This window comes from Cavia porcellus, unplaced genomic scaffold (genome assembly GCF_034190915.1).
Source record: "Cavia porcellus strain 051 isolate PalLab524CR breed Dunkin Hartley unplaced genomic scaffold, mCavPor4.1 scaffold_17, whole genome shotgun sequence".
In the NCBI taxonomy this organism is placed as follows: domain Eukaryota; kingdom Metazoa; phylum Chordata; class Mammalia; order Rodentia; family Caviidae; genus Cavia; species Cavia porcellus.
In genome coordinates, this window is record NW_026947500.1 from 26,441,130 (window position 1) to 26,455,105 (window position 13,976).

Genomic DNA, 13,976 nt, shown 5'->3' on the forward strand with positions numbered 1-13,976 from the left:
TCCCCGGTACCGATAAAAAAGAAAAAGACCAAAAAAAAAAAAGAAAGAAAGAAAACAATGGATAGACAACAAAACAAAACTCAATTATGAAACAGGCTTTTAGATATTACAAACTAATTAGACCTACCAGACGTATACAGAATACTCCATTCAACATGGTCAGAATACACATTCTTCTTGAAGAGACATGGAACATTCCCCAAGATAGGTCATACGTTAGGCCACAAAACGAATCTTATTAAAATTTAAAATACATAAATAATACAGAATATCTTTTGCCAATTGTGGTAGAATAAAATTAAAAATCAGTAACAAAAGAACTAGAAAACTTATGGATATATGGAAATCAAACAATACAAACAATGGAATGAAAAAACAAATCACGGGGGAAATTAGAAAATATGTTTAGAGGAAAGAAAACTAAAATAGAAAAAACAAAGCCTAAGAGAAATCAAGACAGCAGTACTAGAGAAACATGTAGAGCTGTAAAAACCAATATTAAAAAGGAAGAACGGGCTGGGCTCTAGCTCAGTGGTGGAACATTTGCCTGGCATGTGTCAAGCCCTGGGCTCCATCCCTAGCTCACCACGCCCTCCAAGAATAAAAAGAAAGAAAGAAAAAGAAAAAGATCTCAAATCGACAAGTTAACTGTAAATGTTAAAGAATTAGAAAAGAGGGGTTGGGGATTTAGCTCAGCGGCATAAGCGCCTGCCTTGCAAGCAGACAGTCATGAGTACCGATAAAAAGGAAAAAGACAAAAAAAAAAAAAAAAGAATTAGAAAAGAGCAGACGAGTAACAGGAGCCAGGCCAGCAGGGCCAAGGTTTTCCTCTTTCACATGTCTCCATATACTGGGACTCTGGGACTCACACACTGGGGCCACTTTTGTCACCCGGACATCTGTGGCCGTGACAGCTTCCTTCATATGGTGTCCTGACTTATCCAGGATGCTGAGCTTGTGTGTTGAGAACCCCAGATGGGCCACACGGCCGTGGCAGCCCACCTGAGCAAGCCATGTTTAAATTTGACTCCACACACATACCCTGCCCAAAGGGCAACAGGAAGCGGTGATTTAGAAGCAGGGAGACCGGACTCATAGCTTGGCCATGTCCCTTGTGCAACTGACCTCCCTGTTAGCTGTTTGTACATCTAGAATTGGACGTAGTAAGTTCCCGCCACATGGGGAATCTGTGAAGCTTGCTGCTCAGCGGTGGAGGCATTTTCTGAACTTCCAACTCACATCTAATGGGCATCTCTGTCTAACACACCCACTGCAGAGCCCCGGATTTCACCCACCTGCCCCCCCCCCAAGCCTTTCCAACTACCCCCCAGTCAAAAGGCAATGTAGCCTGCTGGCAAGAATGCAGGGGCTGGGGCTGGATCCCCAGCGGTGAATCCACTGGCTGTGTGGTGTGTGTGATGCTAGGTAGATTCATGAATTCTCCAGGCCTCAGTTTCCCCCTTGGGCACTGAGTGGCCGTGATGATGATGATGATATCCACGTAGGGCTGAGGTAAGGGTGAAATGGTGTAATGTGTGAAGAACTGAGAACAAGGAGTCATTCTTACCTTCCTGGAAAAAGCCCCCACCATCCCAATCCTTCAAGCCAAAAGCACAAGTGTCGTGCTGGTGCTGGCCCAGCTGTATGCTGTATGCGAGGTGTGTGTAAAAAGGGGAGCAGAGGTCATGGGAAGAGTAGTGCGGAATGCCCAGCATTGCAAGGCCCAAGGTTCCATCTGGGGAGGGGACAGACACACACACACACACACACACACACACACACACACACACACACACACACAGAGGACCGGAAGTCCTACTGTGAAACGCACCAGGTTCGTAGCTGCTCTCCATCTGTGTGAACACACCCTGGTCCAAATCAGGACCGTGCCCCTCCCATGGCAACCCGAGTGATCACTGACTTAAGAAACTGAAGTCAGGACTCCACCCTTCCCTTCCCTTCCCTCCCTTCCTTTCCCTTTTTCTTTCAACCGGTCATCATGGAAATTTCCACACAGGCAAACCCAGAGAGGATGGGAAACGGCCCCTCCCCAGGACCCCACCCCGTCTTGGTGGCCCACAGCCACAGGCTTTCTGGCTGTGCCACTCACCGCTCTCCCCTGTGCTGAAGGCTTTGTGTCGCTTCATTTGTAAACACTTATGTGCAACAAGAAAATTGTTTAAACCCTAAATCCACTACATGATTTCTCTGTTGAAAACCTCCCTGAGCCCCCTCACCCTGACCGTGTCCCCTAGCTTGGGCCGTCCCTTCCACTCGGCCCTGTCCTTCCCACCCTCACCAGCTTCGCGACCATCCTGGGGGCTCTGCCTATGCGGGCTCTGCCTGAAGCACCCCCATTTCCCTGGGTTTTCAAGAACACCCCTTATCCCCAGGTACATTTTTAGTTCCAATGTTTGCATTTCTTTGCTAATCGCAGCAGGAGGCCACTAGAGGGAGCTGAGCTGGGGAGTTGCAATCTGAGTTGTTTTAAAAATATCCTCCCGGCTGTTGAGTGGAGGATGAGTTGGGGGTGGGGTGTGGGAACGGGAGGGCCATGATCTGGGATAATTAAGGGAGATGGCAGCAGAAGAGCCTAGCATACATTCAGTGCTCACAAACTAGGGGTTATTAACATCGCTGTACTAACATCCCCTCTTTATTTTTACTCTTTGTAGCGGTGCAGATTGAAACCCAGGCCCTTGCACCAAGCCACACCCCCAGCCCTTTTTAAATTTAAATCTTGTTAAATTGCCCAAGCTAGGCTCAAATTTGTAATCCCCTTGCCTCAGCTTCCCACAGTGCTAGGATCATAGGTGTGGGTTACATGCCCAGCTAGTTCCCCTCTTATTTTTTTTAAATTTTTTTGTTAAATGTAGATATAAGAACTGTGGTTAAGGACTGGGGATTTAGCTCAGTGGTTCAAGTGCCGGCCTGGTTAAGTGTGAGGTCTTGAGTTTGATCCCTAGTACCAAAAAAAAAAAAAAAAAAAAAAAAAAAAAAAAATTGTGGTTGAAGCCAGATGTGGTGGCACATTCCTGTTATCCCAACTACTTGGAAGGCTGAGGCAGGAGGATGTCAAATTTGAGGCTACCCTGGGCAACTTATCAAGACTTCATTTCAAATTTAAAAACTAAAAATAGTGATGTATTCTACTGCTCCCTGGGTTCAAAAAAGTACTGAAGGAAAGAAAAGAATCATGACCGAATGTGGACATGGTTTGCCCCAAATGACCCAGTTGTCTGGTTCCAGGACAGAGGTTGAGGGCAGCGAGTTTACTACTGTCTCTGGGAACGCAGACCCCCATCTGTGAGGAGACAGTTGCAGGCATAATTACACCTAGAACACCTAGAACCCTCTGGGAGACAAAACCCCTTGGTCTTGGGGGATTCTTGGGGGTGAGGGCTCTTGGGGGATGGCGCTGGAAGAGCCAGCCAGAGCAGGCCAACTGGACCTGGGGTGGGCTGAACAGGAAAGGGCAGCAGCGTGTAGGTGGAAAGCTGTGACAAAGTTTAACCACCAGGGGGCCCCCTTGCACCTCCTCTGCTAGGGGACACTAAACTCCTCCTCAAAGAAATGGGCAGCTCTGTGCCCCACCCCAGTACTGGAGACACGGGCTTCGCTCCTCGTGACCACCTTCAGACAGACTTGTCCTGCTAATTGCCTGGCGGGGCTTGACCATTCTGTGCCTCAGTTTCCCCACTGAGTCTCTTTAAGGGCCAAACCCAAATCAATCTCTAGCTTTCACCTTGGCCTGATGCTTTTTTTTTTTTTTTTTTTTTTTTTGTCTTTTTCGTTTTTATCGGTACCAGGGATCGAACTCACAACTGCTTGCTTACAAGGCAGGCGCTTATGCCGCTGAGCTAAATCCCCAGCCCCAGCCTGATGCTTTGCATGCACTCATCAAACAGGGACAGCATCTGTGTGTGGCCCCAGAGGGGCTAGGCAGGGAGGCACCTCCTCTGTTCTTCCCCCGTGAGGCGTGGTGGGGCTGGGCTCGCCATGCTGAAGGCTCCTCGCTGTTGGCTGACAGTGATTGGCTGCTCAGTAGCACCTAAGGAGCCTGAGGCCCGGCTCACCACATTCTGCTGTCTTCTGAAGCATTCAGCGCAGCCCTGAACCTGCACAGTCCTGCAAAGCAGAGGTCTTCATCCACTCTGCCGTGGGCCTTCATGAGACTGGCTCTTCCTCTGGTGCTTTGCTGGGCAGGATGCCCTAGAGCATAAAAGGGCCTAGTCTTTCCCCAGGAAAGGTGGCTTATTTTGAGGGTGGAGGTGGACAGTGGTGGGGCCGGGGAGCAGAGGGGGCAGGCAGTGCTGGAGGCTGCAGTCTGCCAGATTACAGGATATTCAGGATGAAGGGTCAGATTGAAGGGGTACACACAGGACTCTAGCTCAGGTAAGCAGGGATGTATTAGGTACGAGGTGGACCCTTGGGGCTCAACACTTGCAGCCTTGGATGTCATGGGTCTGGGTCACCTGTGACCCTCCAAGAGTGCCATCCATGAGAAAAGGATAGGGCAGCCGGGAACTGTCTCCAGCATGATGCTGTGAGCAGCCCAGGAGCTCAGGATAATGACAGTGACAAACAGGTTTTGGTTGCTGTTCAGGACAGGGCCTGGGTTTCAGGCTGGTCCTGCGGAGGCAGAGGCTCAGTGGCCAGGATGACCTGCAGCATGGGCCTCAGCCTCTCTAGTACTAGTAGTAACTGTCATTAGTTGTGTAGAACCAGGATTCTGGGCCGAATGGATCCAGGCAGGGCCAGGTAAGCCACATAGACTGAGGGCGGGATTCAGCCCTTCCATGGCCAAGTAAGATTTCAAGAGACTCAGCACCTAGGGAGGGCCACAGGATACCAGTGGGGAGACGCCTGCCAAGTGCCCAGGCAGGTTTGGACATTAAGAAAGTTCAAGGAAGTGGCTTAGACAATGCAGACCTCCAGGGCCTCATGTTGCATTAAACATTTACAACAAAAGCAAACCAACTCCACCAGGAATACCAAAAAAGCTCTGGTGGCTCTGGGGCTCAGTGGTTAGCACCTGCCTAACTCTGTGGTTAGCACCTGCCTAAAGTGCATGGAGCACTGGTTCAGTCTCACAGTGAAACACACACACACACACACACACAGTCTCATAGACTCCAGTGGGACCAACCATGAGCAGGACATACACAAATGCAGCAAGAGGGTCTGAGTGGAGACAGTCACTGTTTTAATTCTGGTTAAGATCTGATACACCAGGGGCCAAGAGGTCCAGGGCTTCTGCCCACTCTGGCCCACCCTGCGGCAGATGGTGCACCTCTGGTCACCATCTGCTCCTGGCTCATGATCTGTTACAAAAATAAATATGAAAAAGCAGCAACTCTTTCATGATCATGGAATTAATCTGACGTGGTTAAATGTGTCTAAGCATCTGGCGTATCTCCAAAATTGCACCAAAAAGATTTGGAAGCACTTGGTTTGGTCTCTGAGGCGAAATGGAAGGTGGAGGAAGAGGCTGGCCTTGCCCCGAGCCGTGGTGGTCCCAGGCTGGCCCCAGCCTCTGGTCACATCTCCGAGTCTGCGTACATGCCATTGATGAGATAGTCCACCTGTGTGTAGTCCTTCTTCTTGTAGCTCTCGTAGGCTTGCAGGGCAAACAAAACCAAGACCGTGGCAAAAAGGGTCACCCCAAGTATAAGCACCACCAGAAGGGGCGTTTTGTCCACTGAGGATGGAGACAAGGGCTCAGTGGTGACCACTAGGTACTGGCCTTCAGTGCTGGGCTGGCACAAATCTGTACCTGGCACCTTGGGTTCCCCTGAGCTCCTGGGTGTCACCCCAGGAGTGGCAGAGGCAGTTCCAGGTGTGGCTTTGGTTTCCATCTGTTCTGATGTCTGGGGGGTGGCTGGTCCTCCAGCCCCATGGGTGGATGACACAGGTGGTGGTGTTGTGGGGGATGTGGCTTCCACCTGGGGGGTCGGACTGGAGGGAGGCGCTGGCACTGTGCTGGTAGTTGACTCCTCAGCTTGAGCTTGGGTGGTGGTCACTGCCGTGGAGGACACGGGAGCCATGGAAGGGGGTGTGGTGACCTCTGGGGTGATGTTAGAGGGGGCAGATGTAGACCTGCCTGCTGTGCTGAGCACCGGCTGGGCCTGTGACACCGGGCTGGTGGGGCCTTGTGCTTGGGTACCCACGGTGGATGTGGGGCTCGCTGTGGAGCTAGTGGGTGTGGGCTCTGAGGAACTGAGCGTGCTAGAGGAGCTGTTTGCATTGGCAGCAGCGGTCTGGTTACTCGTGGTCAGTGTCCTTACCGTCGCTGCTGTACTTTGAGACGTGCTGGTACTTGGCACTTGTGCACGGGGGGTGCTGAGAGACGGAAGCCCAGGGACGGTGGCGGCTGGGGTCTGCCACACAGATGTGGGGATGGGTGATATGAATGGAGTGGCAGCTCCAGAGCTTACAGTCTCAGGCACACCTTCTACAGCTGCTAGGGTACTCACATTTGTCCTGTGCGTTGTCTCTGCTGTGACTTTGGTAGGGCTGAGGGTGGCTGTCAAAGTTCCTTCGGTGAATTTGACCAGAGAAGGAGTCACTGTGGTTGTTTTCTCAAGTCTCTTACTAGGAACCTTTGTTTCCAAAGCATTATTTTTCTTGACTACTCTAACCAACACCTCATTTGGGATTAAGTATCCTTAAAGTGAGAAAAAAAGAAGAAGAAAAAAAAGGCAATCACTTTCAGTCAAAGCAGGCAGAACATTCAGCAATGGTTTTAACTCTCAGTCCTAGGGGTCGCTTTGTGGTGCCGGCTCTGCCCAGCCCAGTGACTTGAGGGAGGCGACCCATGACCACGGCTCTTTCTCTTCTCCCTGCCCATGTCCAGTGTGCAGCCCACCAGAGAGACCACTGATGCTCTGCTTTTAAAAGTCCTTTGCCCTGTGACTCCTCAGCCCACTGGAGGCTTAAGAGCTTCACTATTTGATCTGATTCCCGAAATATCAGAGTGAAAGTTTCACACTATGGCGTGATGCACCATAAAAAAGAAACCAGGACCACTACACACACACCCAGATGTACACGGCAGATGGTAGAAGGCATGGACATTCACATCCCAGAGTGCTCTGTGCTGCAGGAATCCCTGACATCAGTGGGAGTGCAGTTAAATACCAGATGCAGAATGAATGAACTCCTCAAAGACAAGGAGTTCGAAGGGCCAAATGAGGGAACCGTCAGGGCTCTGCTGCCCAGTTGTCGGGGTTTCCTCACCCACTCTGGGCCCCACAAATGCACCAGGGCACCTCTCTCATGCGCCTGAGGGTGCTTTGGGACCACTGTGGACTTGTCCAACAATCACACAGCTCTCTTATCACTTACGTGGCTTGTCAGATGCCACCTGGCTTGCAGATAAGGACAAGGAGAAAATCCAAACCAGCATGAGGGCTGTCCACATCTTGCGGGTAAGCTGGGAGCAGGGTGGTGTGGTCCCTGTGACCGCCAGCTGGCCGGCTCCTCAGGCAGTTAATGTTTCCTTTCTGCCTACCTGAGGGATCTGGGGACAAGAAAGCACACTGGTCAGAAGCCACCTGGTCAGAGACATATATCTTTATCTGAGGGACAGGGCTAAGCAGGATCCAAGGTGCAAATTGAGTCTTAGGAAGAAAAAGTGTTGTGGTTAAGGTGGTAATGGCACTCTCACTAAAGCACTTGACCTGATTTCCTGACAGCTCTCATCTTCTGCAAGTCTTACTCTCTCATCCCAGAGGCCAGAGTTGGAGAGAGCAGGAGGAATAGCTGAGACCTGAACACGTGGACAGGACTAAAACCTTCTCGTGGCCGTGACTGGCCATATCATCTTCTTTTCCCATAGTATGAAGGATACTGTGTGCACCTTATGACAGCTATGACACTTACATCCCTCACTGTCTTCTATCCAACCATCCACTCATTCATTACCTGTCCAACCATCCATCCATCCATCCATCCATCCATCCATCCATCCATCCATCCATCCAGTATTTATTTACGGAGTGTCTATTCATGTGCCAGTGAAAAAACATAACTTTCCACCCAGCGGCCTGCAACCCAGTGAGTCACAGGAAAGAGGTCACTGCAAGCTGTCACAGCACTAAATGGGACCTGTGCCAGGCATAACAGCTGGTTAGGACTTCAAGTGTGAAGTGGGATGGTCCTCTGGGGAGAGGTCCTGAGTGTGGCTGGGCTAGGCTGGCAGAGGATGGGGCACCAGAGGGAGTGGGAGGTGCTGATTCAGCCTGTGGTGGCTACAGGTGTGTCAAGGAAGGTTTCCTGGGAAAGTGACACTCAGGTAACACTGTGAAAGTCAGATGGGGATCCATCTGGGAGGGAAGGTGAGCAGAGGGAGCGCTGATGACAACAGCAGGGTCAGTAGTCAGGAAAGAACAAGGAGATGCAGATGAGTCCAGAGAGAAGCTGCTGACCTCATAGCCATGGGGCAGTTTGGATATCACAGCAGAGGGATGGGACCCCTGCCCACCTGCACACAGTGGTCATGTGAAATACCCACAGGCCTTATGCCCCGGCAGCAATGAGCCATGGGCTCAGCGGCTTATCTGATAAAGATCCCACCCACATGACATCCTTGGAGAACCACCTCCTACCTGAGCCACCCTCTGCCCAGATGTGCCCTCCTCTCATTTCCAATGTTACTTTTCTTCCCATCTGTCTCATCGTAATGAAGACAGGGCTGTCCGTTTCACCCCTAGCACTCTGGGGACCACACATCTGACACACAGATGTTCCTGAATGAATTGCTGAGGAGAGGGGCGAATCTCAGCTCCTGAGCTGGCCAAGTGACCCAGACATGTCACGTAACTTCTCTTAAGCTTCGCTCGGCTGTATGAGAGTGATCCAGGGTCATACAAGCAGCAACTCAGCATGACACCTAACTCAGCCCTCAGGCCACCCAAGAAGCATGTCCAACTGTGCAGAGAGCCACAGGCAAGCAATCCCTATGCAATACAAAGGGATGTCTGGGGGTGGGGTGTCTTTCTCTACCTGCATCAGTGGGTTCTGTTGGAAAGCCTCTTCCAGAAGGCTGGGACCTATACCCTAGTCAGTAGCTTTTCTAGCTGTAAATGGCACTTTCCTTCAAAATGGTCATAAAGGCTCCTGGTGTTTTACAGGCATAGGAAAACTACCCACCCTTACAAACCACAGATTTGCATTTGTTTTCTAGTGTGCAGAAAGTGTTCTTTGTGCTGACAGAAAAAAAAAGTCAGGGTAGGTTGGTGGAGAAGAGGCAGAGCAACATGCTGACAGGGGAAGGATTGAAACCGGAAGGTTTCAGCACAAAGAGCTCACAATCAGCTGTGAACTGAGGCGATGCAGCTGAGCACTCTGTAAACAGTGTATTTCTGCAGCTCTCGGGCCACAAGGAAAGTCTTGGCTCCCTGAATGCACTCCAGGTCTTAGGCACTTTTCTGTCCTTTGGAAGATAAATTTTTTCTATAAAGCAAATATTTTAAAGCTTTATGGATCATAAAGTTTGTGTCTCAGCTACTCATCTGCCATTGCAGAGCAAAGACAGCCATGGGTGATATGAGAGTGGATGGGCACGGCTGCATCCCAATAAAACTTTATTGACACAGACAGTCTGTAGAACTAGCCCACAGGCTGTAGTTTGCCAACCACTGCTCTAGCACTTTACTTCAGGGCTGCAGCTCCAGCTACGTAAGGCACAGAGGAACTGACTCGGTTTACCGAAGGATTTCCTCCTGTCTGGCTGGCTTCTCACTTTGGAACAGACACAAACATCCACTGCTAGGGTCTCTACTTGGGCTTTTGGCGCCTCCCCTATGCTCCAGCACTGGTGAAAACAGAATCCCCCATGCATTGAGGGCCCCAGAGGTGTTGTGGTATTGTAACGCTAAGCCGTGCAGTAACTTTGCATCTGTGTCACAAGGGCAGCCCACAGGGGACTGCATGGTCTCTGTCCCCTAGATCCCTTCCTGCCCATGGACCACATCCCAGTCTACTTCGAAGGCAGGCTCTCCAAATGTGAAGGACCGCCTACTGGGGCCCCAGTTGTGACTGGGTGCTCCTTCCTTTCCCTGTGGCCCTCTGCTTACCCTGAAAAGCCTCCTCAGGATCCTCTCCAGCCTTACTACTCTGTCCCCAAATGGGCAAGCCCACTGTGCAGGGTGTGGTACACTCACCAGAGGCAGCTGCTCAGGGCCGGCTCGCAGGCTGGGCCAGCTTCCTCCGTGGGGAGCTGTGGGCTTGGCACTGTGGGCTCGCCAGGTAAGGTCTGGCTTGGCAGGTGAGGGCAGCTTGGCAGGGCACTCCCAGGCCATGGCATGTTTTGTGGCACAAGTGGGACTGAGGCAGGTGCTCCACTGTGGTAAAAGACGCATCTAGAGTTTAAAAGAGAGTCAAGCATGCTTAGGAAAAGCATGGAGGGAAAAGAGACAGTAAGCAGGCTAGCAGGAAAGAACAACACTCAACAGACCATGTGCGACAAAGTAACAATATGTGTCACAGTTTTCAAAGTCAAAACTTCTGATGTGGCATTTTCTAAGGCAGGAATGTCTTCTAAGGAAGCAACTGAACTGACTGTCCAAAGATAGAAATCTACCAAGATATTCACCAGAGCATTATTTTCAATAGCAAAAATCTGCAAAAACATTATAAGTATTGTCCCATTCACATAAACTATGACTATGATGGCAGCTTTAAAAATGCACAAATTTCTATTTCTTGGCAGAGATGATACACAGTATACAAAATGAAGTGAAAAAGCAGGCTATGTAATAGGATGTATACAATGATCAAATTTTTGCTTAAACAGACATATATTAAAGGGTCTGAAAAGATTTACACTGGAGTGTAATTAAAATTATCCCTACATACTAGATTTACATGTGATTTTTAAATTTTTAAAAGATTTTTAGCTTCTGGGAATTGAACCCAGGGCTCATGCATGCTAGGCAAGTATTCTATACTAACCTGCATCACCAACTTCATTTTTTCCTTGATATCTTGGTTCTTTTATTTGTTTTTCTACATGCATGTACAAATTTTGGAAAACATTTCTGAAAGGCTCCAGAGATAGAAAACAATTTTGCTTCAAGTACTCTGAGCTAACAAGCAGCAAAACAGAGTAATCCACTTGATACAATTTCACATGGAGATTTTAATAATTTAGTGAACTGTGATTTACATATGAAGAAGTACATTTTTCTAGGAGCAACCAAAAACTTCAGTGGACTCTAGGAGTACAGCTGTAATGTAAAAATATTAAGTAGCATAAAGGACTCTCTCATTGATAAACATTGAATGTAATCTGGGAAATTATAGAAACAGTGCATCATCTTCCACAATGGACAGAGATCAGTAGGTGGTCATGCCTAAGGACAACCATGCACCTGCTCCCCAAAACAAATGCCCATGCATGCAGACACAGCCACACACCCATACTGATGCATGCAACTCACAGCTGCACAATTTCCTATTTGTACGCCACTGCACATACACAAACATTGCTACACATGTGCAAGCAGCCACAGAGGCAGTCACACACTCCTGTCCTAAGTCGCACACACAAAGGTTAATGTGCATCCACAAAACATCTCCACGAGGCTATCTTCACAAATTCCACAAGCTTCCCAGAAAATTTTGCTGGATTCTCCCCTTGCTTATTCACTTCCACCCAGCCAAGCTGATGGGCCAATCCCACAGAAACAAAAACTGGTCACCGTGCAGAGTGAAGAACAGGCCTTCACTGTACCATGACTTCATCTCTCCGGTATGGTCCTGCCTCCACTTTCCAACAGAATATTCTCAGTGTCGAGATCACATGTGGAGACTCGTACTGAGCTTTACAAGTTGGCTCACAATGGATCAACCATTAATATTTAAAATAATACTTAAATGAGAATCTAGCCATCAGGACCTATTATTATTTTCACTGTTATCTAGAGGAAGAGTTACGTAAGCATTCAGTAGGAGACTGGGGCAGATGTAAAGCTGGTGGTGCTGGGAATCCCCCATCTGCGGGGCGCAGCTCCCCATAGGATATGTAAGAAAAGGACAGCAGGGACCCCTTTGAGCCAGATGACAGCCCACAAGGAAGAGACTTCCATACTGTGCCCCCGAATGTCAACTTTTCCATCCTCTGCTGGTCCATGACTTTTTTTTAGGCCAGGATCTTGCTACATCACTGGCCTTGAATTCACTATGTAGCTCAGCTTGGCCTTCTAATTCATGGCCATCCTTCTGCCTCAACCTTGTGATGCTTCGTAAATCCTCTTGTCTCTGATCTCTTGTGCTGTCATCCTTGGCTTGATTTTTAACTCTTTTATGAAGCTGTGATACATAAGTCACTACATGCAAGTTACGTGAAATTGGTCTCCAAACTGGTTATTTTTGTTTTGTGGAACAGACAGATGCAGCACAAGTAATCCTCAGGTTTGTTAAAGGACTACTAGTATTATCCTCACACTCTAACATGCTATTAATACTTATTTATCAGCAGGAACATGGCCCAGGTCCCTATTCTCAGCTGGGAAATCTATACACGCAAACCAAGCTGTAGGGATTTTAAAGCAAATAGAGGGCAAACCACAGACACCCAATTCTGACACGTCACCTGGCTGAACTTTGGTAACAGAAGCCCAAGAGACACGTGAAGTTTCATGTATATTGACACTGTCCTGTGGTCCAAAGGATATGCCCATGTGGCAGATGAGAACTTGGGACATTGGATATTACCTAAATTACAGTTTGATATTATCTAAATTACACTACTTGCTGCCAGATCACTAGAAGTGCCTGTATCATAGCTAAATGCAACATAGCTATGTGAGTAGACTTGACATTCTTTTGCCTATTAGGCAGGTCCAACATATAAGTGAAGATTTTGTATTTTAAGTATTTCCCTGCATTTTATTGGAATTTGAGATGCTTCTTGGGGGAGGGAAGTTGTTAAAGTTAGGTTTTTACGTTTCTTTCTTGTAGTAAACCATGTGGCTGTGGATTCCTCTTTGCACAACATATAGGCGCAGAGGCCAAGCAGCCCCATGAGGGAGGCCGGTAAATAGATGGACGTGTGGAAAACTTGATGGAAACCCACAACCCCCTCCCAGGTAGAGGGTCTCCGGGAGAGAGAGGCCTGGGTCACCCAAAAGGTCAACTGTTTTTCTGAGACCAACACTTTTGGAGCCCAGTATGGTTAGGGACTTGACCCAAGACTTCCGACCTCTACCCTCGGGGGTGTCTCAACTGCGTTCCCAAACTGGAACCACCCGGCCTCTCCTCTGCAGTCTGCGACCCCCTTCGGTCCTCCTTCCTCCTTGGCCCCATCCACGCTCCTCCGGAGTTCCGACCCATCCTTCCTTTCTCTCTCCTCCAATTCCTCTTCTTCATCATCTTGCACGCTGTATACCCATTCACTCTTCTTGTCCCCTTTCTCCTGCCCCTTGTGCCCTCATTCATCCTCCTCCTGCCCCCAATCCCCTTTTCTCAGTCCCAAGCCGGTTCGGGGGGCCCTAACAACAGTTCCCTAGACAGCAGCGCGAGCGCCTTACCCGGGCGCGGCAGGCCCGCGCCGGCCGGCGGCCCTCAGACAGCGGGAAAGCACCGGTGGTCAGGCGCGGGACGTGGCGACCAGCAGAGCCAAGCCTGATCCCAGCAGCAGCCCTAGCTCGGGCCCCGCCCGGGCAGCTCCGGAAGTGACGTCACGAAAGGCGGGCCTGGGGCGGGGCCTGGCGCTCCCAGAGGAGAGCCGGAAACGAGGGGCGGGGCTACACTCCGGCTAGTTAACGGGCGCGGTGGGCGGGGTCTGGTGCGGCGCCTGCCCGGAAGAAGCTATTTTTGGGCTGTCCCTGGCGGAACTGGGCGTTCCTGAAGCTCTGCAGTCCGGTTGTGCGCGTGGCTGTTCCGGAGAGCCCGGAGTGGTCAGGCTGGCCCTCACGGTGGTTTTGAAGCGACTTGTGAGGACCTGACGTCTGCTCACTCCAGCTTGGTTC

The 13,976-nt window shown here is 49.8% G+C and overlaps 1 protein-coding gene across 2 annotated transcripts; it reads right to left on the reverse strand.

The window, feature by feature from the left end:
- Positions 1 to 5,183: 5,183 nt before the first annotated feature.
- On the reverse strand, positions 5,184 to 13,681 carry CUNH11orf24 (chromosome unknown C11orf24 homolog). Of its 2 annotated transcripts, XM_003468117.5 has the most exons (4): positions 13,536 to 13,681; positions 10,167 to 10,364; positions 7,348 to 7,522; positions 5,184 to 6,667 (listed from the first exon to the last, which is right to left on the reverse strand). In XM_003468117.5, exons 3-4 carry the CDS (start codon positions 7,421 to 7,423, stop codon positions 5,541 to 5,543), a joined length of 1,203 nt encoding a protein of 400 aa, XP_003468165.1. In that variant the 5' UTR covers positions 7,424 to 7,522; positions 10,167 to 10,364; positions 13,536 to 13,681; the 3' UTR covers positions 5,184 to 5,540. The 2 variants fall into 2 exon arrangements, with proteins under 2 accessions (XP_003468165.1, XP_063083713.1); XM_063227643.1 differs by lacking the exon at positions 10,167 to 10,364 and having other exon boundaries at positions 13,536 to 13,671.
- Between the last annotated feature and the right edge of the window lie 295 nt (positions 13,682 to 13,976).